Below are 25,256 nucleotides of genomic sequence, written 5' to 3'. Positions count from 1 at the left end.
GGATCTTTAACAAGTGACCTCATCATAACAAAATACTCCCTTCACACAAACCAGAACACCCCACATTTTTAATGCTCATCCTCCCAACTTCACAAAAATTTCAAGCCTCTTTTGTGCATATCTTCTTCCCAAAGGGCATCATGCACAGAAAGGTAGGCTCCCATGACCCCACAACACAGACCTGTGTCTGGGAAGCTGAGGTTCTCTGGGAAGGGAGCTCTGCTTCCTTCGAGGGCCCCGACTCCAAGCCGTCTAATGCATAGAGCCCTGCTGACCCGAGGGTCACCCTCAGTCCGGGAAGAGGATCCCGTCCCCTCAGAGCCCCAGCCACCTCCCTGAGAGTGACTTTCCTCAGCCAGAAAGGACAGTGGTTGTAACTGGCTGCAAGGTTGCTGTAAGGATCAACCTTCCCGCCCTCCACCAGGTACCGCCTGGTCTAGAACAAAAACTCAACAGGGGGCAGGCTGCAGAGCAGATCACGAACGAACAATTTCCAGTGGTCTCTCGAGAGGAAGCACTGGGTGAACGGGTGAGGATGACACACAACCGTCAACGGGTCACAAAGGCATGAGCGAGTACCCAGGACACACCGGCTGTCCTCGGAGGGGCAGCATCAGAAATACACTGTGCTGGGCAAATAAATGCTCCATCTAGAATGGAAGTTCTATAAACAGTCAATTTGTAGAATCTGAAGCAATGAAGTTTAACTAAAACTGCTGGTATCATTTAACTCCTTTCTTCCCAAACTGACTTTTGCCCAAACAGACACGCATCTTCTCTGGGTTCCCTGTGTGTGCCCCGAGCAGTGGCCAGCATCCCAGGATTACCATTAAGTAAATGCAACCGATTTAACTGGTATTTCTTTAACATCATCGTTCATTTTTTTCAAGAAGATTAAACGACTCCTTAGAACCGAAGACGGGTAGTTTCTGAGTGGGGGGCAGTTTCTAGGCAGGGCACGGTCCTTACTTTCTCGCGTCCCTGACATCCTCGTGGCTGACCGTGTGCTGTGCCCCTTTGTACGGCCTGTCCGACCGGAGGGATCTTGGGGATGGTGGGGGTGAGGTCTCACATTTTATCGTTGTCTTGTCATCTCGTACCTCTTCTTGAGAAGCTGGCAACTGTAGGGTTCAGTAAGTATAAAATTAGTTAACAATTAACTGTGACCAAAAAAAAAAAAAGAAAAGAAAAGAAAAATCACTTAAGTTTAAAATTAGAACTGTAAACTTACTTGAAAACCTATTAGCTGTGCTTTCTACCAAGTACGAAAAGCCTTGTTTCAGCCTAGTGCCATGCTGAAGGACTGGCAGGTTTATGAGAGGCAGGGTCACAGAGCAGCCCGACTCCTGGCCTCCACACAGCCTGAGGGTCTGCCCTCCCCAGAGTCCTGTGCCACCGTGAGGACAGTCCCGGAGGGGCAAAGGGATCTGGACCACACCTGAAGCACGTCACTCCCAACCACAGTCCCCATGAAAGGCCGAGGAGAAAAGGATTCACCTCTTGTTGCTATTCAAAAGAAACTCTGGCAAGGGAGAGACTCCTGGGAGAAGCCGTCCAGACCTTCTTGTTTGGGGGGTGGGGGTAGCGGAGGTGAGGGAAGAAACAGCTTGTCTCAGGATCCAGCATCATTTTTTAGTAACGAAGCACATTACTGGAATCCATAACAAGTCAAAAAGCGAAAAGGTTATCTAAGCCCTCCACCCCAAATACACAGGTGTCTGGCTTATATTTCTCCATAATGTTTAGACTGGATGTTATGAACTACTTACACGCAGCTTAAAAACAATCTGTTCAATATGGCTTAGATGAAGGAATCCTAGGTTTTTACTAAAAGGTGATGTCCTTCAGGTGCCCAGTTTTTCTTTTTGTGAGGGAATGTGAGTTGGGAAGGAGAGCGGTGGGGACAGCACCGAGGAGCAGTTTGACCCCTTCGGGTCCAGCCAGGTCTGCCATACACATCTGGGGTTTGTGGTTGTTTAAGACTGGGCTAGATTTCATAAAATATGGAAGGCAAAAAAAACTTGTGTAAATGATGAGACTTGAGCAGCCAACCTGTACTTTTTTAATGGGATTGTGTAATGAACACCAATCCACTGCAGCCTGCAGGGGTGTGGTGACAGCCAAGCTGATCGGGTGCAGCTGAACTCATCTAAGACATAATCTTAAGCAATAGCTGGATAAATTCTGCATCCTCTCCCAATTTCTTACTACAATAATCAGACAACAAAAACAAGAAATGATCAACCTTACAGTTAACAGGGACAGATTTCAAATTCAGGTTACAACCATGATTTGTAAAAAATGGAAGAGGATAAAAGAGAACAGATGGGGGTGACACGCGTGACTGAGGTGGCCTTGTGGACAGAGGCCAGCGGATCCGTGAGGGAAGGCCCGCCCCAGCTTCCAGGTCGAAGCCCCCCGAGCACAGCAAGCCCTTCCTAATGTCTCCTGGAGGGCAATGAGCGGCACACACAGGCCATGTCTGCACTGTGCCTGGCACTCCTGCACACGCCTGATTTCACGTTCCCAACAACCCCAGGGTAAGGCCCTCAAAGTAGCCAGTCAGTGAGCTCAAGTAAGCATAGGAACAGGAGGATCAGGCTGTCCTGCTTGGGTGTAAATCAACATGCTGCTTCTTTCACTGAGAAAGTCTTACTATCATGAAAAACACAAATATGAGTCAGCAGGACTGAGGGTGTGCTGAGCCTCTTTGCTGATGTTAAGTGCTTTGACCCCGTGTGACCCATGCAGACAGGCCCACCCCAAGAAGCACGGTTCTACTGTTGTCTTCCCTTAACATGGGGCTTGAACCGAAGAATTTAGTTAAACCAAGACACTGTCCTGCAAGGTGGAGGGGCTCACATGGCTGCCAGTGCCCCTGCACTGCGCTGCCCTGTTAGAGGACAGCTGCCTGACCTATCTGAAGGGCTCCTTTAGGTGCACAGTCAGGCAGGTTTTAACAGTGGCACAGACTAGAGACCAGAGTGCAAGAGTTATGAGGAAGACACTTCGGTCAGCAGATGTGTTCCTTAACGCATATGTTTCCTCCGAGACCTGGGAGACACCATCAAGGTCATCCGTGCAGGGTAGGGCCCTGACCCTCCCCCGCCCCCAACCACCAGGGACACTGTAAAGGAGAAGTGAGCCACTGGACGAAAGGCAGGCCAGGTGGCGAAGGGCCTAAGGTGCAGGTTTTGAAACTGCACACCCACACCGCGTACCGCCTGCACAGCCTTAGGCGCAGTGCCCGGCTGCCCTGAGCCTCAGTCCCCACATCTGTAAAGCAGGGGTGACAGCAGTGACCTGTATCTCACAGGAAGTTTATGAGGAGTGAGAATTCTATGAGGTAAGACTCATAAAGCACTCAGCCAGGGACTGGCACAGAGTAAGAGCTTAGGAAATGCTGCTACCTCTGCCTATTGAAATGGGTTTTTCCCGGTAATTTGTGGCTCTGCTTCATAATTTCTCATTTAATAAACATTACGTCTATTACAAATAAGCAGGCAATGAGCAGAAGGCCAGCGAGCAGGAGGCCAGCACACTCCTCCGTCAGGGCCAAAGTCTACAAAAACCACCCAGCCCGTCCCCACAGAGCACTCATCATGCCGCCCTTTGGATAAAACGTCAGTTACTCATTGTTACACAGCTGCACAGTGGTCACTGATGGGAAATGACAGGTACTCCTTAATACTCAAAGAGAAACAGAAGTATGTTAAGTCACTAGATGTTTTACCTTTCTGCGATGTTTCCTTAAGTCACTAGGCTGATTGATAGAAGCATGCAAAGAAATGAACAGAAACCAGACTTACTATACACTTTGAGGTTAAAAACTCAAGGATCAGTACGGGCAAATACATTAAAAAGAGAATGACAGGACAGACATAACTGAGATAAGATTTAGAGAAAATGTAACTGGAAACAGAACAATTGTTTTCACCACAAATTTAAATACAGTGAGTTATTCAAGACTTACTAGAGAAGCAGTACACAATATTGCTCATTAAGATAAAATTCTATTACAACATACACAGTTGATTAAAATACAGCATTCTATATAACAAAGGGCCCTAACAGTTGTCTATTTTAAGCCAAATTTCTCTGTGACTTATTTTCCTTAATGAAAAACGTGTTATATTAAAAAAAGACCAATCTAATTGATGAGAAAGCTACTGCAATACCTATTATAATACCGAACAAAGCTACCTCTAGTTAATTACATGAACTACTGGACATGAACATAAAATCCTTACCTAGAATTTGATTAAAAACTTCTCAAAAATAAATATATTGATTAAAGCACAGCATCCTGTGAAAATATGTAAGAATAAAAGCTGGCATAATACTAGGTAGAATCTTTATATTCTACGATTCATATAAGATATTTTAATTTAAAGAGTCAATTAAAGGCATTAATTGTGCATATTCAATAAGTTGATGAGATTTACAGTATTGAACACAAGCACCAAAACCAGAAAATACATTGCGTCAACCTTTGATTAATTCTATACTTGGTGCATTATTTCTCTATGTAAGAAACATTTCATGTATGAATTAGACATATCCTACATAGTTTGCATAAAAGTAAAAACAGTGATCTATATCATGCCCGATCCACATCTATTACACAATGAACACTAGCTAATTTACCGCTACTGGGGGGGACACACTAACGGGAAATGAAGACCAAGTGTCAGCCCCTCTAACGAGCCCTGACGGAGCACATCGTGGGGACGCGGGGGGGGGGGCTGGGAGGAGCACGACAATAAGCCAGACAAACGATGACACAGGAAATCAAAACCCATCACGGAAGCAGGTACTGTTAGGGGCACCCAGAACCACAAAAACAAGGGAAAAAACCATACAGAACTATTTTTAAAAATTCTCTGGAAGGGAAGAAGCATGAAACCACAAATAAAATTGTCAAGGAGTTTAAAATATTAGCTAATTAGATAATTAGGTAAATTATAAAAGAATAGTATGTCAAAATGACAAAATGGATTAGTTACCACTCCATATGCCACTAAAATGAATCATAGTTGAATTAATTACATAGCTAACAATGCAGCTAACAATAAAAACGACAGTGACAGAAAAAACTTAGAAATGCAGCTAAAAAGCAGAACGCTGTGACTATGATTCCCGGTGATAAACAGGCAGTGCGCTCACAAACCTGAACTACATGTGAGGAAGTTAGAAGAAGCCTTTAAAGCTACACATGGTCACCAGCAGGCACGACACCACCGCATCTGCAGACGCCGAGGGTTGAAGCAGCCCACGTGGAGCGGATTCTTTTAAGTGGCACGACCCTGGCCCCACACAGCACTGGCGTGAAGCACGCTGCCGAGAGCATGACTAGGAGGACTGATTTAGGTTTATTTTTTGTGGTTTTTGACTGCATACCTTGAACGCTCCAGTTAGGCATTCCTAATATAAAGAAAGACGGCTCGGTTCCTTGTACATTTTTTATATGCTATGATGGCTGCCTATACTTACTTTTGTCAAACTGTCTATTCCTAAAAAAACAAAAACACTCCCCCTTGTAGCTGTTGTTCTGGCACAGGCCCATACCCAAGGCTGCACAAATAAAAGCTTGACGAGTTCATGCTGACATGTTGACCTGGTCACCCAAATATTAATTTGTCGCTGTGTTATTATTGCTGAACGACTAAATGCTAGCTGGCTTAAAAAATCTTGAGCCTCTGAGCACAACACATACGCCTGACTTTCTTCTGGTAAAAGAAAAAAGCAAATTCGTGTGTCCATGACTTACGTCAGGTGTGCTGGGGGAGAGACGCAGCAGGGAGAAGGCGCCAGCACTACTTACCAGGGTCATGACGCCCAGTCTATCCACCTCCCTGGCCGGACTGTGCAGAGTCCTGCGGGGGGTGGACCGCCCGCTGTTTGGCGGGGAGGAGCTAGCCAGCGAGGAGGCAGGGTACGGGGGAATAGAGCTCATTGATCTAAAACGACCAAGATTGTCTAAACTCCCGCTGCCGACCCTGCTCTCGATCTCCTCTGCCCGCTGCTCCGTGTTTTCCTTTTCTTCTTGTATCAGCCTAAGATGAGACAAAACAGGTCATCCTTCCTTCATTAGCAAACAGGTTAATGTGTCTGGATAACAATCTGAGCTTGCATTCTGTATTATGATAAACTTCAATAGTTGCTCCAGGAACACTTTAGTAGCAATATTCTATTTTTTAAATCTTTTAAAATATATTCAATTTTAGAACAACACAATGTAAATCACTGAATCCTAAAATTTGCTTCTGATCATTCATGTTTGATTTTACTTACTTACACTAACATGCTGATGGAGGCTGGTTGGCAACTCTCTTCAATGAGACACCTGAATTCACAGCTCTTACCTTCCCTATTCTCAGAGCAACGCTGCACACATTTATGTATCAAATTTTTCAACTGGAAATTAGGATCTCTAGTATAATCAAATAATCAATCCACAAAGCAATTAGGAGTTTCCAAACACTTAAGTTCTAGACTTCATGAAACACTGAGTTAATTTTTTCAAGATTGAATTCGAACAAAAGTATCACTTGATGGAAATCTCTACCAGCCTCATCTGAATTTCTGGATTTATGTCAACAGTGCTACATTAATTTGGCATTTGGGGTTAATGCTCTCCTCCCCTAATGTACAGAGGATGATTAAACAGTTTTAATGCTTGACTAGGTAACTGTTTTAATATTAAAATACAGGATCCTTGTAGTAACCTTTCCAATTCAAGTTCTTACATATCCTAAAAGTATTTTTAGTTATTGATAACAAGTCAGTGGATAGATTTTACCATTTATTTCAGGTCAGCTTTTTGCACAAAGAAAAGTAACTTTACTTGCACTACATTGTAACAAGTAAAAGCTGAAGTATATCTTTTCCTGTTTCCCATAATGATGGGAAAGAAAATCTCAGCGCTTCCTGGGTGGGAACAGGCTGCCTGAAGAGTCAGTTCACAAAGTCGAAACATAGGCAGCACAAGCTACTTTTTACTACAAAGCCCGCAGTTCTTTTTATGTTCATCCTGTCGACCTCCTCCTGCTCTTTATCTCATGCTCTCCGGAGGCCAGGATGGGCACCCGTGCCTGTATGACTTTTCAGGAGCAAGGTGTGGGCAGCTACGCCCCAGGGCCCATGGCAGGGCCACTGGCTGAGGCTGCTTCACGTGGATTCAGGGCAGGATGGGTGTGTGGCTGTGTGGGTCTGACAGACAGGGCTGATCTCAGGGCTCCCTGGCTACACTACACCCCCAGACCCAAGGCCTCTTAATCACACACAGGTATTCTTTGGATTCTACCCAATGGCTGGCCATGGTTTTGTAAATTTACCATTAAAACTGCTAAGGTTTCTGAAGAAAATGCCTTTAAAATACCGATGAGCCTAGAAAGACTGAAACACACACCCTGTGACCTCCCACTGCCCTACAATGAATCAATGTTCACGCCTTACTCACTAGAGCGAGACGCAGGCACATGTGGGCACCTGCCGACCTGAACCCCGCGCTCCTCTGCTCAGGCGGCTGTGTGGCCTGAGGGGCGCGCAGTCGGCCCGAGGATGCACCTGGGCACCTCACCCACTCGGGCCTCACAGCTGGGGGATGCTCGCACTGGAGGGAGCGTAAGCTCTCCCTCTGCCTCCCCCATGTGCATCACCTTCACTTGCCCAGGGACTGCGCTCTAACATCTCTCCCCGGCAGTCACCCTGTCCCCTGCACTGCCCACAAAAACAATCTTGCTGCTTCATCCTCACTCCACGGGGCACACAGCCCCACAGCCCCACACATCTGATTTTGATTACAGAGGCCAGCCGGCACATCCTTAGCACCCTGTAGCCTTGCCATCCTTGGAACCAGGCCTGGCTTCCCGGGGGTAGCCAGGGGGTATCCCAGGGGGACAGTGAGAGCCCCTGTAGCCTCTTCAGCTATGCTGTCAGCTGTGGGGGAAGCGACTGAGCACCCTTCAACTGTCCACGAGCTCATATGCAAATGCACCAACACCACAACTGAGCAGAGCAGTCTTACAATCAAGAGCAGCTTGGAATTTAAAATTCTTAAGACAGACTGAAGTGACAGTGGAACACAAGTCCTTGCACACTTGGCTCCAATGGTGCTGTGTCCCACCCATGTACCTGATCTCCTTGTTGATGGCGTCCAGCTGCTCCTGAAGCATCATGGCCAGCGTCTGGGCATCGGCCTGCCCACTGGGTGACAGCAGGCCAGCTGGGCTGAAGAGGGCCTCCCTGTCCTCTTCGCTGTCAGACACGTCGACGTCACTCTCGAATGCCTGAGCTACGTGTGCCAGGACACTCGCCTGCTGGGCGCGCTCCCAGTCCTGCTCATTCAGAGTCTGTACCTGTGAACAAGAAAACCGAATCTCAACAAAGATGGAAAACAACCAGACTTGGATCAACTTACAGAAACCTATCAGAAACTTAAAAATTTTAAATGGAAGCCCAAAGGAAACTGGAAATTGGGGTTGCACCGTAAGCTGCTGGCATCTCCTAGGCAGGCAGTCTCATTCAAGGACCAGGGAGAGTAGAGCCTGTCCTGCAGCGTGCAGCCCCCATGTCTAAATGTGGCTGGGAGGCATTTCTCCTCACAATGGTGACACCAAGTCAGAGACAAAAACTGAACACCAAAAACACCCCCGTGCCATGGTCAGCCAGGCTAATGGGAAGACCTTCATGACACCCACAGCAGCTGGGGCCGCACTGCGACCACGACATGCACTGGTGTCACCGTGACGTGACTTGGGTTCCTAGGGCCTCCCGATCCTTCCTTTCCTGCCTGAGCCTGGTGCCAATGAGCACAGGCAAAGGCAGAAAGGAAAGAGCCGCAAGGAGAGCGAGCCCCGCGGATGCTCCCTTCCGAGCCCCAGGGGTTTCTAGAGCTGCCCTGCCCATAAAAAGGCCCCTCTGTGCTCAGCCAGGTGCGCTGTCTGATGGGAGGGCAGCCTGGTATCAGAGCCCACACAGAAGAGGGAGCGCCCGGTGGCGGTGACCCCCACCACTGTGGTCTTCTCACGCCTCCCCCACCCTCCCAGCTGAGGGTCCCGCCCCCCGTGTCCCAGCTGCACTGTCCCAGCACAGCTCTCCCATGGATGCCCCACCATGGGGCCTGCACCACCCTTGGCTCGCTGAGGACCTCCTGCTGTCACTCTTACCTCTCTCTGGACAATCAGTTTCCTGCTGGTTCATTCCCATCAGCCTAACAACACTCTCTCCCTTCTCTCGCCTTAAAATATGGCAGAAAGCCCACCTCCTCATCCCCTCCTGCCACGCCGCACCGCACCGCTGTGCTCCGGACAGAGCCGGCATTCTCCCGGGAGCTGCCCCCGTTCTGTCTTCACCTTCTTCCCTCTACCTTCGCGCCAATGAGCAGGCACCGGGCTGCCACTTGTGGCTCTCCGGGGACCAGGCTCACTGCTCCCCCCCTCCCCGGAGCGCACTGCTCACGAGGCACTCGGGTCGCCCTCCCTAGGCTCCCTCCTTGGGCTCCTGCCGGCCCCTTCGCAATCTCTCCAGCTGGATTTTGGAGTGCCCCACAGATTCACCTTGGACCCCCTTTCTATCAACAGGTCCCCACTGGTGACTTTACTGTCTCATGCCTTTAGGTGGCATCTGTGTGCTCATCATCCCCGAATCTTTACCTCCAGTGGAGACCACCTCCAGTGGAGACCGCCTCCAGGTCCAGGCTGGAATACCAACCTGCCGACCTGGCGCATCCCCGTGGACACATCAGACAGGCCTGTCAGCCCGAACTGACCAAGCTCAACTCCTGGTCTCCCCCCACTGGGCCTTCCTCGCCTCGGGAGACAGAGCCCGCCCCCAGCAGCTGCAGCCCGAGCCCACAGTCTCCCTGGCCCACCCCTTCCCTCAAACTCTGCATCCAGCTAATTGGCAACTCGTCAGCATGACCTGCCGACATCCCCAAATGGTGCTTCTCTTTCCCACTTCAGGCCTTTGCGCAAACCTCGCTCTCCTGGTGACAGCACGCTGGTCACTACTCAGAATCATCACCCCCTCCTCATTCTACGACCTGCCTCTCACCGCCTGACTCCCAGTGGTGGCTTCAGAGTATGTCCCCGAATCCTTTAATTCTGCCCCCTTCGAGAGGTAGAGGGTGATTCTCCCCCAACCCGTGGGTGTGGGCAGGGTCCACCGACTCACTCCAATGAATGGATGTGGTGGGAACAAAGGCACGAGGCCCCCTCAGGGTGAGCTCATGCTGGGAGGTCACCCCGGCAGTCCCTGGGGAGACCCACACAGCAGGCACCGAGACCCCCGCTCCGCAGCACCGAGCCTCAGGAGACTCCGAGTCAGTCACCCACTAAGATGCTGTAAGTTTGCAGAAATGACTACACATGCACCGTCCACGTCGCCGGGCTCTGCAGTGACGTGCCACAGTGAGAGCTGACACGCACACGCCACGCCCTCCTCCTCACTACCGCTCTCTCCCCCACCAGGATGTGCACACATGGGTGCAGGCCTCCTATCGGTGCTCACTCACTGCTGTAGCCTTACATCTGTGACAAATCTGGCCCACAGCAGTTGTTCAATGAGTAAGGGTGCTCAAAACACACAGAGGTTCATAACAAGCAAGCCGCTGAAACAGACAAAAGCATGGAGCTATTTAAACTTCCAAATGTGAATTCTTTTCACTAAAAGGTGAAGACGTGTATTCATTTACTCTTAATTACTACTTCAAAACTGTACCAATTAGCATTGTGCTGTCCTTAAGGGCAGGTCAAATTTTACCAGAATTTCTGTTCTTAAAAAAAAAAAAAAAAACTAAAAACAAAACATGTCCTAAAAGTAAACTTTTAGCCAGAAGGAGAATGGGGAGGATCAAAGAAAGTGGCCTATCACCACTGTAATCCCAAAGCAGCCCCCAGGCCACGGGTAACGGGGCGACTCTTCAGGAGGCGGGTGGTGCCCGCGAGCCCGCGGAGGACGCAGGCCCTTGCCTTGGAAGGCTCATCTCGCAGAGCTGCCGCACGGCCCTTCTGCGGGCGCCGCAACACCGCGCCGCTGCTGTATGAGTCTGCGGGATCGTCTGCCACGGGGAACCTGAAATCTGGGACACTGCCCAGGTGCGGTCGGCTGAAACATGAAAAAAAGGTCGTTATTAGAAGAAAAGTGAACTAACTTATTAGTGGAGCCATGGAGTAGTTCCACTGAAGCCTCAAGGAGGGCTCCCTGGTAGCACCTGCCACCCCCCTGCCAACAGCTGGACTTTCAGCCCCAGCAGCTGCAAGGCTTGGATGGCCGAGAAAGCTGATGCAGAGGCCACAGACACGAGGGTGAGGAGGAGCCCCCGGGGCTGGGACCCAGAGCCTGCAGTCCACCCCGGACGGCCTGCAGGCCGAGGCCGAGCTGTTCACCCGCCTTGCTGCTCTATTTCTCCCCCGACTGACCAGGAGGCTCATCTCCACTTCTGGCCTTCAACTGCTACTGTCCCATTTCTGTCAAGATCCAGTGTGAGGCCGACGGATCACAGGCATGCGGTGGGTGGCCCTGAACAAAACGCTAACAGGTGCCACACAGGGGCAGCTGCAGATGCCCTCTGAACCACAGCTCATGGCTTATGCAAACTGGATTTGGCAGTGAGCCTGGCATTTCCAAATCGAAAGCACCCACCCATGTGCAAATAGATTAACAAACAACTAACACCCTTGCCTGAAGAAGTCTCCAGAAAAGGTGGATGGGGCCCGGAGTACCTAGGATGGTGTCGCTGAAGTGGGCCATTAGCTGTTCACCTTGGAAAAGGCCCTCGAGAGGAGCAGTTGGCAGAGGTGAAGGGGCATGCTGTCCAGCCCAATGCCCCCCCTTACCTGTGGCCACAGTGCCTGCACCTTCTCCTGCACATAATTTCAGATGGTTCATGGATCCTCTGAAGGTCACAAATGTCACTTAATTTTGACACTTTTTGACACTTAGTTTGCTCCCACCCCGCCGCCACCCTGTGGCCTGTCGCCTCCCCAAGGCTCTTTCCTCTTGGCCCCATCTCGTCAGCTTTCTTTTCCACTCCTCTTAAGAACTTAGGCCTCTCTCCCCACCGGAGGAGGTCACAAAAACAAGATGACTGCTGCCTCCCTGTGACGTCACGCCCTGCCTGCTAGCCACATGCTCACTCCTCCTCCCCAAGGCCCCACCGCACACCCACCGAAACAGGTCTTCCCCAGTCTGAAGCCCCTTGCGGCATCTCAGCCACCCCACGCCAACTCTCCAGAGCCGCCTCCTCCCTGTTACCCAGCCTCCCCGGCCCACCATCGTGACAAGACAGCCACCTGTAATCCTGGCCACCTGCCCCTCTCCTGCTGCCTCTGCACTTCACAGCAGAGAGTGCCTCCCTCTGCTCACCCTGTCCTTTCAGTCTCACAGCGAGCACTGGACAGCACACACAAGACGCCCCATCAGAATGACCCCTGCAGCCTGCCACCCCTTCCAGGGCGAGAGCTCACTCCCCTCCGCCTATCACTCACACTCCCTGGGAGGGGCGCGCACGGCACCCGTCTCCCCTTCAGCCACCCACCTGTGCGCCGTCTTCCTCAGACATCCGTCCTCGGCTCCTTGAGCAGTGCCACAATCACCCCGGCCCTTCCCCGTGAGGACCTGCCCCACAGCAAGCCACTGCCGGCTGCCCTCCTGCACACTTCCCTCCACACGCACACACACACTGTCCTGGAAACTCCGCCCTCCCGGGGCTCTGCCCCTCTGGAATTCTGTCTGCCCTGATTTCTCCTCTTCTTTTCTGGAAGTAGTCCCAGTAGAGGGCATCCCAACACACCCTAGACCTTCGTGATATCCTGAATTTGCAAATGCAGAAATATCTGCACGGGCTCCAAGCTCTCTCCCTAATCACATTTCAGGCAGGAGCCTGTTTCCTGAAGAGCAGTGAACATCACTGGCTAACCACTTCAACAACTTCTGCTAGCTTAACTCTCACTGGGTGACCATTTTCTACAAAGAAGCAAAAGAAAATTTTAAGTACCTTAATGAGAATAATTGCCTCTATAATGATGAAGAAAATCAGGGTGCTGGGCAATCTGCTAGATTAATTCAAAGCCAGGTAATTCACTCATGGCAACCAACTCAGTCACATCTCAACAGATCTTAAATGGTCCTTATCACGACCCTGCAGGGCTCTTAGACATTAAAATCTGCAAGTGTGGTGCCAACCCCATGAGAGTGGAGGGGTCCCCCAGAGTTCCAGCTGTGCAGTCTGGCCCTCCTGGGGGGCTCTCACCACCCTGGGGACATGCCCGTCCCTCCCACGGGTGCACCTTGAGCTCTGTCCTCCTACCCTACCCCCATGCTACCAGTGCCATCCCCTGTGGGTCCCTCGAATCAGTACACCCAGATACGAACTGACTATTCCCTACCGTCCCAAACCTCCTCCTGTGGTTCTGAGTTGGTCAATGACACGACGACCAGTCTCCCAGGTACCAAAATGTAACCTCTGGAACGATGTTTCACTCTCCCCTCCTGCCCACTGCTAAGCTCATGCTCCTGAGCTTCATCCACTCACGCTGCCCAGAAGACAAGGGCATTCCCTTGCACACACACAAGTGCAGATGTGTTTGTGAACTGGTGCATGTCATACCCGTGGTGGAGAGATGTGCCCCTCAGCCTCATCTGGTCCAGCTCGGCCCTCAACGCTTCCATGTTCAGCACAAGCTGATCCTGAAAAACAACGAACACCACGCACTGCAGCTCTCTCTTTCAATTTCAAGTCCTCTGCACCAAATATGCTCAGATGATGAACATAACCACAATATGTTAAATTATCAGTCTATAAATACCAAATATTTTAATTGAGAAAATTTTCTCCAAGAGTCCTAGGATAGCAAACATAAACACTCAGACCAGCAAATTAACTTTAAAACCCTATTGAATAAAAATTTAAATCTTAGTACAGAAGAGTCTTTAGAGGACAAATAGCCACTAACAGTCATTATTTTGCAGCAGGAAGCAGAGCTTTTGGGGGCAGGGGCAGGTGGTGAATGACAGCCACCCCGCTGTGCGCGCTTCTCGGGCGGGTGTGCACTGTCTTCACCAGCACACATGCACCGCGTCACCCGGATGCCCAGCCTCACTGCCGCCCATGGCCAAACAGTATGTGAAACTGACAAAAGCCTGGAGACCCCCAATAACCCTCCAGTCCGGGCTCCCACCCTCGGCAGCCACTCGTCACATGTGGCCACTGAATACCTGGCATGGGGCTAGTCCAAATCAAGATGACACTGTCACCATAAGACACAGCAGAGTTCAGACTTAATACGAAAAAAAAATGTGAGCATTTCATTGACTTTTATATTAATTATATGAAAAAACACCTCGACCACATTGGGTTAAATACAATTAATTCCACCTATTTCTTTTTAATGTTTTAAATGTGGCTACTAGAAAGCTTTGGATTACAGATGCAGCTCATGTGATCTTTCTGTTGGACGGCACTGTTCTAGATGGAAGGTTTATGCTTAATGTTTCGGCTTTCAAATGAATGCAAAGAGAATTCTGAATTCTAAACCATACACACTGCCAGATTAAAAATCCATCACACACAAACACACTCGATGTACAAATCCAGAGGCATCATGAATCTGACAGCAGTAGACTGGCCATAATGTTTAACAGCCTCTGCCAAACATCTGTAGTAACTATAACAATCTACTTGGCTCATTTCAATTCTTAATGGATTTCTAAACAATTCGGACATTTAAATACCTTGTCATGTTGTGTTTCTTCTAACTGCTTTTTTGCATTTTCAACTTCTCGTAATAGGGAATTCTGAAAAAAGATACACAAAGTACGTTAGTGTTGATTCTTGAAAATGCTCCACGTCACATAGTATGGCTACATTTCAGTTTAGAATAAAGTGCTGGAGGAGAGGAATGGGCCATATGGACACACTGAGCGGCACCAGATTCCCAGAGTGAGACGCTGACAGTGAGGCCACAGCAACAGCCTTCAAGGAATCTGCCCATGGTTCACTCCTTCACTGACACATTTTCTAAATGTAAGCACATCAAGCTCCTGGTGTAAATTTAATCTGTTAACCTGGTTTATACTAGCTTTTGGATTTTGTAATTCACCAGTCACCTGGGAAACCTGACGTAAGTTTCAAACGTATAGTTCAATTCTAAGACAAAAATATTCCAAACGTAAGGTTGCCCACCAGTCAAGGAAGAAGTGAGGCAACTTGCCTATGTGGTCTTTAGTAATGCATCTCAGAATGGGTTTTGTATAAAATAAATGTGTCATATTTATATATGACACATTTATATAAATATGACACATTATAGTAGTAATCATTGGTCTCTCTCAAATGAGCAGGATCCTAGGGGCCAGTCTCAGGGGAGGTTCTGGGCCTCAGCTTTGGGGATAGTGGTGCAGTTAGGACAAGTTTTACCAAATCTGAACCTAACGATTGGGCTCTAGGGTACTCCCCAACTCCAGTTACAGCAGAAGTGCTCCTATGATGAGACTCTGACAGTCCAGGTTTAGACTTTTTCCAAACCAAAAGAAAAGAGAGAAAGCAGGAGCTGGAATATGAGAATGTTTACTTCCGGTTGATTGATCCTTTATATTATTCCATACCCCTATACTGCTATGTTAATAAATGAGACAAAAATTAACTTGTGATGCAGAAGCAACAAAGGGGTGAGGGTAGGGCCTAGAGAAGACCTTAGTGCACGGTTGGCAACCCAGGGCCTATCAACCAAGTCTTGCCCAATGCCTGTTCCTATAAATAAAAGTTTTATTGGCACATAACTGCACCCATTCGTTTACATATTATCTATGGCTGCTTTCATGCTAGTTACTGATTAGCATGAAGTTATTTTGCTCAATTACTCATAATTTGGAAAAGCCTAAAATATTTACTATCTGGCCCTTTACAGAGACAGTTCACCAACTCCTAGAGAGTGAGAATAAACAATATGCCACACACACAAGCCGGGCAAGGCCAGGACACTGATGAGGTAACTCAGTAAGCGGACAACACTTCGCATCTTCTGCACATTAAAGAATAATTTCTACTTCCTGTAATGGTTGTTAACCACTGGTTTGCATATTCCTCGGGAGCAAAGCCTGGATGGTCTCTCTGTGGAGGGTGGGAGCCCTTTGGTGACGCTGCCGACGTCCCACCTTATCTTCCAGGGCAGCCATTCTCTCTTTAAGATGAAGCTGAAGCCTCTCATTAGATTCTGAAAGAAGCTTATCAACAGTGTCTGATAAACGTTTATTATGCTCTTCATTCATTTTTTCTCTCTGCCTTGCCTAAAATAAAAAAACAAAAACTTACAAACTTCAAGTAAAAGTTGAAGTTATTTATCATTATCTAAAGAGTGCCAAGGGCCCACAGTGTGAGTGAGCACATGCTCTCCCCTCCCGGGCTGCTCCTCCCACCACCGCGAGTGGACGTCTGCAGGTGACCAGACCAACGTACAGGTACCGACAAACGCAGGGACAAGTTTTCAAGAGGTCTCACTGCTTCTGTTAAACAAAGCACTCGTGGGCCTCAGGAGTGTCACCAGTCTATCTATCAGCTGCCAGACGGACTGAGGAGCCAGATTTGCATAAAGGAATGAGCATGTTTTCAAGGGGATTAGGTTATCTACACACTGGTGGAGGAAATGCCCTGTGTATAAATTAACAGAAGCTTGGGTCTGGATTCAGGGGGAGAAAATGAACTCAATTTATGAAGCAAAAGGTAAAACAATCCATTTTGGAAAAAGCCAGTGGGCGTAGACTTTCACCTGTTTTTCTTTATACTCCTACATCACTCAACTTATTTGTAATGAAAATCTGTATTCAAAAATTACAAATAATTCTTGAGTAATTAAAAAATGTAATAACAAAGTTGGTAACTCTGTGTTTTATAAAACTACCATCAATTTCAAGGTTTAAAAAGCTTGTTTTGCATATCCTGGATGAATGCAAAAGGTAGGCAGAGGGAGCAGGCAGCGCAAGCCCGGCCAGGCCACCTGAGCGCGTCGCCTGAGCTGGCTGGCAGTGTGCGGGGCTGCTCCCAGGCAGGGGGCGGGGGCCACGGGGGCTGTGGGGCGCGTTCCAGCCCTGTTGCCAGGCAGGGGCAGTGAACCCACGGGAGGGCCAGGGCCAGGCGTCCACCCCTCTGTGCCTCGATCCGTTCCCTCATCTCCAGCATCTCCCCTTCCTCATGAGGTCATTTTCAGAAGTAAATGAAAAACACTCAGAATCACGCAGCACAGCAAATGTCACTGCCTGGAAGAGACCCAACACACCACAGAGTACCAGCATTTGAGTATTTCTGAAGCAAAACAACTAAAGGTTTACTTGGAATTGCCACAGTTACAAAGAGTATCCCTACCTCAACACCTGTCCTTCAAACTCTACAAAGCAGTTCTGAAAGTACCAAGGTGCGTCCCTAACAGGTGGGCACGTGTGCCCCTGTGTGTGCCGGGGGGTAGGGCAAAGCCTAACACGCAATCTCTGGGCGGGAGGCAGATCCTTGCTTCCTGGAATCTTGTGTCTGATGCTCCGCCACCCATGGCCAAGAATATAGGTTTCTGGCGAAAACAATCTGACGGCCCTGAACGCCCAAAAGCTGGGTGCCAGCAGCCTGGGCCTGCCACTCGGTCTGTTTCCTGGATGTTCCATACTGACACATGACTGACTCCTTCCAGGGAGAATTCTTAGGATTCAGCTGGCATGAGTGCCCACAGCCAATACACCCTTACTGCTCCTTTTATCATAGCCCAGCTACGGCTTCCCTCTTGCTCAGGAGTGTCCATCCCTACAGATACCTTCATAACGGAGTAATAATTCAGTACCCTGGGGCAGTTAGGCCCGTGACCTGAATCTGGGACTTCAGTACCATATCCTAAAGCAAGCAGACTGGTCTCTAGGATAACATGCGTCCCTCTACACCTCAGGGGCCCCAGCCCAGTACTCACATCTGTCTGAGGAGCACCTGTAGGTCCCACTGGCACCTGCAGCAGTTCCCAACAGGCTGCTCAGAGTAGCAGGCAGACTTCCTGGACACAGGGACCCCATCTACCTACTGTGGCACTGCCTAAGAGCACCAGTTTCTTGCCCTGGGACCAACATTGACATAATTGTGTGGCAGATACACTGATCAGCAGACAGCTTGCAGATGGGGCCACTAACTCAGTACACATAACAGGCGTCAAGAGGGGGCTGGCATCCAAGTTGGGAGAACAGACCGGTGAGGCCCCCTTCCCGCTGCCCTGGCTGGGACTCAACCTCCCAGACACGCACCCGCTGCAGCTCTTGATTCTTCTCTTCCAACTGCGCCTCCATCTGGCGGAGCCTCTCCTCGATGTTGCCGTGTCTCTCTTCGGCCTGTCAGCAAGAAGAGCGTAAGTTCCGCTCCGCACCCTCTTTAGGACAATGTGCTGGGCACTACCGAGGAGCAGCAAGCAGACATGCTCTGCGTGGACTCTCCCCGACCAGGGGAAGTGGGATGCACTCCTTACACCTACTAACACATTCCATGTGGCTTCAGGGGTTAAACCGGGAAGCAGTTCAGCCTCACACTGGTGACCGGAGCATGGCTGGGGCTAGCAGCTGACTTTGTGAGGGAAAACGTGCTCCCCCCCAGCCTCAATGGGTCGTGTCTTCCGCCCATCCTCACCCTCGGGGTGCTTTTGGTCAGTCAGCATGGGACGCAGGAAGCAGCAAGCACAGTAAGAGCAATGTACCCATTCTACCTTCCTAAGCTGGGAAGTAAGTCCCAACAGCTTAGCTTCCTGAGCAGCAGAGCTTCCAGAAGACAAGAGGTCAGACTACAAGGCCGACCAGGGACAGGAGAGATGACAAGGGAGAGAAGAAACCGAGACTTTAAACGCAGATCACAGAGGAAGAGGCAGTTCTGTTCCGGCTGTCAGCAGTAAGCCTGCCCTAAGGGAGGGTCTGTGAGCACCTGACAGCAACTGACTGGCCCCACCCGGGCCTGCCCTGCCTCCTCCTCCTGGGCCCCTGGCCGCGGCTCCCTGGGCCTTAGCTGGGCAGAACACAAGTCCTGACAGATGCTCCAGCCCAGGCTCCCTCAGCCTGGGGCGTATCTCTGCCTGGCTGATGCTCCTGGTGCGGCACAGCTAAGCCTCCCCTAGGCCCAGGAGGACTGGGATGTCTGGTGCACGATGTGCTTCCTCTCCCCGGGTGGCCCACCCATCTCAGCACCTCTTACATCATTTTGGAACCGCTGCCTCCCCTGCCAGCCTCCCCTGTGGGTGGTGAGAACGGAGGGCAGGGGCTGTCTCTTACACATACCTAGCCAATATTGGGTGAGCAAATGAACAAGTTACTTAAAAATTTATTTATTACAAATTTATTCTGATTGTCTTTAAAGGGGATGGGGTACTCATGTTTCTGGGGAAACATCTAGCCTTCTTTTACACAGAGCTTCTCCCCTATGCTTTGAGTTGCTGACCTCAATAGCTCTGAGAAGCGGGGGCTCTGCAGCCAAGCACAGGGGGACCAAAAGCACACATCTGACAAAACTGCAGGGAAACTAATCAGGGATGTCGAGAAAGGGGAAAAGGTCTGAATTTAAAAACTGCCCCAATCCCAGGCAAAACAGCACTAGGAACAAATCTGAGCTATTCTGTGGGTTTAGGTACACCGGCCCAAGAACAGGGTCCAGAAACAAACCCCCATCAAAGCCAAAGTCCCACCACGCAACCCCACGGGGCAGCCAAGGTGCCACCTTGGAGAGCGCAGCCACCCGCTGGGCCAGCTCGGCCTCCACCTCCGGCAGCGTCTCTGCCTTCCTCAACGTCTGCTGCAGCTTCTGCTCTGCCAGTTCCAGGCGCTCCTGCAACTGGCGGTTTTTATCCTCAGTCTAGGAAACGAGAGCAAAGCATCAAAAGGTATGCAGCCGTTCTATTTTTAATGAATGGTAACAAAACTGAAATGCAGACGTGGGCTGAGTTGGTTCCGATGGAAGCACCACTGCCCTGGCAGCTGCTCTGGAGTAAGACGCCGCTCTCGGCAGAGGGGCACACCTGCTTTCTGGGCTTGGCTTCAACACACAAAACACCTTCTGCCAAAGTATTTGCTTTGCCTAAATATCTTCAAAGAAGTCTTTTTTTCTTTTAAAGCAAATAAAATTTCCTACCCATTAAAGAAAACCCGTTTTCTGTAGGAGCTTGCTCCTTCTTACTGACAGGTAAGTTCAGTAAGTAACCCTTTAAAAAGGACTCAGCCTCATTGCAGGTGAACCACCGACAGGGGATCCCAGGGTCGCGGAAGCCAGACCACGGCTGCTGGCGCCTCTGAAAGGAACGCCCAAGATGACACCTCATGTTTATAAATGTACAATTATATTTTTAAAAATCCTCTTACTCTAAAAAAGAAACAAAAAAAACCTTCAATGTAGAAAATTTAGACAGGAGATTAAAAAAAAAAGAAAATTTAAAATCATCTATAAATTCAGGTTCCTGAGAGGTTAACACCTGTTTGTTTTCTCCTTTTTCCGTGTGCATGTATCTCTACGTATATATACATAAAAGATGCTTAAAACCCTCAGTAAACACATCACACTGTACATGTTTTGTGATCAGCCTTTTAAAGTCATTATTCTGAACATTTTATGTGGTCTTACATAGCATTCCACAATATCATTTTTAATGGTTTTGTAACATTTTATTTTTTATTTTTATTTTGGGTCTAATCATATAGTTCATAATATACCAGACAAGCTCACTTCATTTTTAGTAAGCTGGCCTTGGTTTTTCTGTTTTAACCCTTGATTAACTGAGACTATACAGAAATTAGGAGGAGCACGGCCCGCCCAGGGGCCGGAGGTGCGCGCCCCTCTAACAGACCGCGTCTCTGAGCCTGCCGCCTACTGCACCGGTCGCAGCCACCACGAGCAGCGGCCCCGATGCTCTTCACCACTCTCTCCTCCTTTGGTGGCAATGCTAACAAGCGACAGATTACGTTCGATTAAAACAAAACAAAACAAAACAAAACCGAAGAACGAGTCAAGGAGTGTAGTGCCATAAAATGGTTACAGCATATCCTAAATAATTAAAACTTGTGAGCTGAAGTAACCCACATTTTTTAACATAATATTCTCTGATCACAAAAATGTTGTTTTGGGACTTGATTTCCAACATGACACAGGAAAAAAGTCCTTAACTTCATCAGTAATGAATCAATAAATTAATAAAAATCCAGTAACAGCCACTACCTGTCGGTGCATAGAATCCTTATTTGCAATTTCATTTTCAAGTTTATCGTTGAGGTCATGCACAGAAGTGGCTTCACGCTGTGCCGCGAGGTAGCGCTTCTCGAGGGTAGTGATTCTCTCTTCCATGTCTTCCTTCTGGGCCACGGCCTGCATTAGGTATTTTGGAGGGAAAAAGGTAGCACAATAACATATTTAAGAGAGAAAAGGCTGGACTAAATCCTAATTGTCAAATCAAATGTAAAATAACTTGTCCTCAAAACTAAATTGAGAGCCAATTTTCTCTAATGTGAATACAAATGTACCAGCTTCAAAGATCATAGATATTCACCTACATGATTAGCAAAGACTCATCTGTCTTAACATTATGTCTGGCCACTCAGCCTACAAAGCTTATCTCTGCATATTACCAAAAAAAGAAAAGCAAGTGTAACAAAATATTCCAACACTGTGAGAATTCCAGGAGGTGAGGGTACCTGCAGTGAAGACCCCACTCCTGTGCCTCACGACACAGGCAGGCCCTCCACAGGACAGGGAGCACCTCCGAGCAGTGGTGGGGGTGAGCCCAAGGATCCTTTTCTTGCGTTAAAAGCTGGGTGCAAGTCATCCAGTTACCACAAAATTAAGGTAATAATATCAACAAATGGAAACAGAAGTTACAGTTTAATACACTTGGAAGTAAACTTATAAACCTGATTCTGTAGCAAGATTAAATTACACAGTATCAAACACTGAAACCAGGATCAGAACTTTCTGCTGATGCACTTTCTGCCCCCACCCTAAAAATTTATTTCAGGTGCTTTCCTGTTTAAGTAACTAATGTTAATAAACTCTTAATATTAAAAGTGACAAGTCTTTAAAAGAGAATTTCAAAATTCTCCGCGTATTAAACTCTGCCACATAATTTACTACTGCCTAGGAATAATATAGCTAAACAGGTTCTATAATATGCAAATATATTTTTTCACTTTGAATTCTTACATAAAATTACATTAAGCTACTAAACAAAGTAAATCTATTCTGCGTACACTTTCAAGGGTCTTCTTGGGAGGCTCTCTCTGAGACTGTCTCATGGAGGTGGGTGGGTGGTTTGTTTACAAAGGACAGGTTATAGCAACAGGATAGAACACCAGAAAGAATGTATCCAGCCCTCATTTGTTTTCATGGTGGCGATTAGTTTCTCATAAATCACCATATATGCCGCGATACATGCCAGAAATGCCTATATTTCTACACGTTTTTACAGATGAGCCAAGTGTGAGCAAATCATTCCACTGTTATCACTTGTCTGGCCACTGACACTTGGTGTCACGTAACCCTTCAAGGAGGTCAAGAACCCACAAGTCAGCCTTCCTGCTCCCCGAGTCGGTACACCCTGCACGCATCACTGTGAATGAACAAGCAGCACAACAGGGACCAACGTCTACTTGTTTACGTGTGTCAGAAGGAAATTTGAGCAGAAGGGAGGATAAACTCAGACAACGCAGAATCAGCAGAAACGAGTCCACACACAAGGGCGCTTTGCGGCTGCCTGGCAGCGTGGGGTGGGGGCCAGCAGCAATGTCCCTCTACCGCCGTTGCCCAACAGACCGGCTGCGCCAGGTCTCCCTAGCCTGGGAAGACCTCAGGGAAGGGAGGCTGCGGCCCAGAGGTGCGGAGGCAGCTCGGCACCGTCTTGGCGTTCTGTTTTATGAACCGCTGTTATCTATACAGTAACCAACCCAAAGGTTCCACGTATCGGGGGAGTAAGCGACAATGAGCAAAACAACCAAACCAAAACACTCAGATGCTCAGCTTGGTGACAGTGCTGCAGTGAGCGCCACTCACCTCCCGGACGTCTCGCTGCAATTTCGTGTTCACCTCCTCAGACTTGATGAGGTCTTTTCTGGCCGTGTCCAGGTCCTCCTCCAGCTCCGTCACGTGACTGCAGAGGGTGGCCAGGCGCTCCTTCATCTGGCTCTGCTCTCTGGACTGCTTATCTATGATTTCCTGGAGCTCCATTACTTTGGCAAGGTCTTCCTCATGGCTTGAAGAGCCGTCAGATGATCTCTGGTGGGGGAAAAATCCTTGAATAATCTCATTTGGTGAGCTAGAAAACAAAGTACTTTCTGGAAATCAGTAAAGTCACGACTGATTTATGCAGTCTGCTGGCTCACCCAACTTCCACTACCACTCACTAGCTAAGCCCTGCTTCAGCAACGCTTTCCAACGGCCCCGCACACGGCCTGCAGACATGAAATTAGAAAGAGACATGAGAAGGCCTGAGGACTTGCCTTTCCGTTCGTGCTTGGTGAGTTTTCTTGCTCGTGGTTTATGTCAAGCACCCCATCTGTTAGTGTTTTTTTCTGGTTATTCTGTTCTTTAAGAATCATTAGCTAAAACCAAAAAAATTAATTATGAGAGTAAAGAAATAAGATAGCAAAACTCCTTTTGGAAAAACACAACTATAAACACTGCATAAGAAGAAAACATATGCTATATATATTCAGATGTACATACCAGGTTATCAAAAACAGAATTAATGACCTAGTGGACAAATAGATGCTTAAGAGATTCTGCAGCTCTGAAGTAAGTCTAGTCTACTAAGCACTGAAATGACACCCAGGTGGGCTGATCCTCAATCAGAAAGATAAATAGCGTCTGATACCCACTATGCAGTCTTCACACTTTTTTTTTTTTCAATTAAAGGATAAAAATTTAAAAGCCTCCACTCAAATCCTATGATGAATTACCAAGCTTACCTCTTTGTGTGTGGCACCCAATTCCTCTTCTAACAAACTGCACCTTTCAAGTGCTACTCGTAACCGCTCTCTTACCTGAAACAGAAGGGCCACATGGGTGTGTGTGTGTGTGTGTGTGTGTGTGTGTGTGTGCGTGCGTGTGTGTGTGTACTTAACTCTCAATGTATAGTTATCCTAATGTACAGTTGATATAACATAACAGATTCCTTTAAAGTCTTTTATTAATCTTAACGTCAAGAAAACTTGCTTGTTAATAGCTTTAAATTTTAAGTATGACAAAAAATCCCCCCTAAATATATTACCCAATTCTTGATAGCAAATCAATATATAGAATATAATAAATCTGACATTTATGCCAACGAATATACTTTTTAACCATACAGAACTGCTTTCTTAACAGAGAACATGTGTTTACAAGAATTCAAGAAACTTTAAAGCAAACCAAAGTTACAACAGACACACACAATGCCCACCTGCCTAGGAATACAGCATGCGTACACATCAAGAACTGCTATGTGGCTGCAGTACCTTTTCATCCAGAGCTTTGTGGTGCTCAAATAGTGATTTTAGTGCTTTTAGGACTTCAACTTCGCTGGACACACCCGCTGGAGACTGTGCCTGCCTCTTCACCACAGTCATCCTGAGAGACCTCTCGTGCCTGGACACAAGGCATTCCAAATGTTCTAGCAGCAGCTGGGAAAAAAGGCCAAAATAAAAACATTTAAAGGGCACTTTCAATTTAATGTTTGAATTTGAGGCAAATAACTCCTTTCACTCTCATGCTAAATAAAGGAAGTCTGAATCCCTTCCACCCAGTCTTCCAGTCAGAGAAAGGCCCACTAATGTATTAAACTATCATTAATTCTAATAAATTCCAAGCTAGGCATGAGAATGCCAAACAGATCAATCAGTCAACTCAGTGGGAAAATGTTGAAAAGGTGTTTAAAACCAGATAGACTGGATCGTCTTTTGAGTTTAAAGACAGCAACAACCGATCCCTATGGTGACCCAGAGCAAATGTGGAAACAGCATGAATCCACCTACTAACCCTGGTGTTGTTTCTTTCCGCTTTTAGTTCAGCAATTTCTTCCTCTCTTTCAAGGAGCTGTTCCCTGCACACATTGAGTTCTTTAGTAAGTGCTGCAAACTCCTAGAAAAGAGTGGAAAAAAGATGGGGGTGGGGGGCCCTTTAGAGAAAGACTCCCACCAAGCCTCTCCAGGCCTCATGCAAAGGCAGCCCAGATCGTCGGCTGCTCCCAGGCAGAAGGCAGGGGTCCATGGGGGCTGCGAGGTGCGTTCAAGTCCTG

The 25,256-nt window shown here is 48.2% G+C and overlaps 1 protein-coding gene across 1 annotated transcript in view; it reads right to left on the bottom strand.

Moving 5' to 3' along the window:
- PPFIA1 (PTPRF interacting protein alpha 1) overlaps positions 1-25,256 on the bottom strand; it is a 109,362-nt gene that overhangs the window by 24,014 nt on the left and 60,092 nt on the right. The window contains exons 3-19 of the mRNA XM_036876023.2: positions 24,998-25,099; positions 24,478-24,642; positions 23,950-24,024; positions 23,482-23,583; positions 23,036-23,257; positions 21,212-21,358; positions 19,724-19,858; positions 18,726-18,800; positions 18,274-18,357; positions 16,159-16,290; positions 14,737-14,799; positions 13,613-13,692; positions 10,974-11,109; positions 8,137-8,360; positions 5,825-6,056; positions 3,734-3,763; positions 970-1,121 (exon numbers count right to left, since the gene is read on the bottom strand). Coding sequence (XP_036731918.1) covers positions 970-1,121; positions 3,734-3,763; positions 5,825-6,056; positions 8,137-8,360; positions 10,974-11,109; positions 13,613-13,692; positions 14,737-14,799; positions 16,159-16,290; positions 18,274-18,357; positions 18,726-18,800; positions 19,724-19,858; positions 21,212-21,358; positions 23,036-23,257; positions 23,482-23,583; positions 23,950-24,024; positions 24,478-24,642; positions 24,998-25,099 — 2,156 coding nt within the window. The remainder of the gene's footprint in view (positions 1-969; positions 1,122-3,733; positions 3,764-5,824; positions 6,057-8,136; positions 8,361-10,973; positions 11,110-13,612; positions 13,693-14,736; positions 14,800-16,158; positions 16,291-18,273; positions 18,358-18,725; positions 18,801-19,723; positions 19,859-21,211; positions 21,359-23,035; positions 23,258-23,481; positions 23,584-23,949; positions 24,025-24,477; positions 24,643-24,997; positions 25,100-25,256) is intronic.

Source organism: Manis pentadactyla, chromosome 9, assembly GCF_030020395.1.
Source record: "Manis pentadactyla isolate mManPen7 chromosome 9, mManPen7.hap1, whole genome shotgun sequence".
NCBI classification, from domain to species: domain Eukaryota; kingdom Metazoa; phylum Chordata; class Mammalia; order Pholidota; family Manidae; genus Manis; species Manis pentadactyla.
Note: the sequence above shows the minus strand (reverse complement) of the source record. Positions and strands in the feature narration are given on the sequence as shown.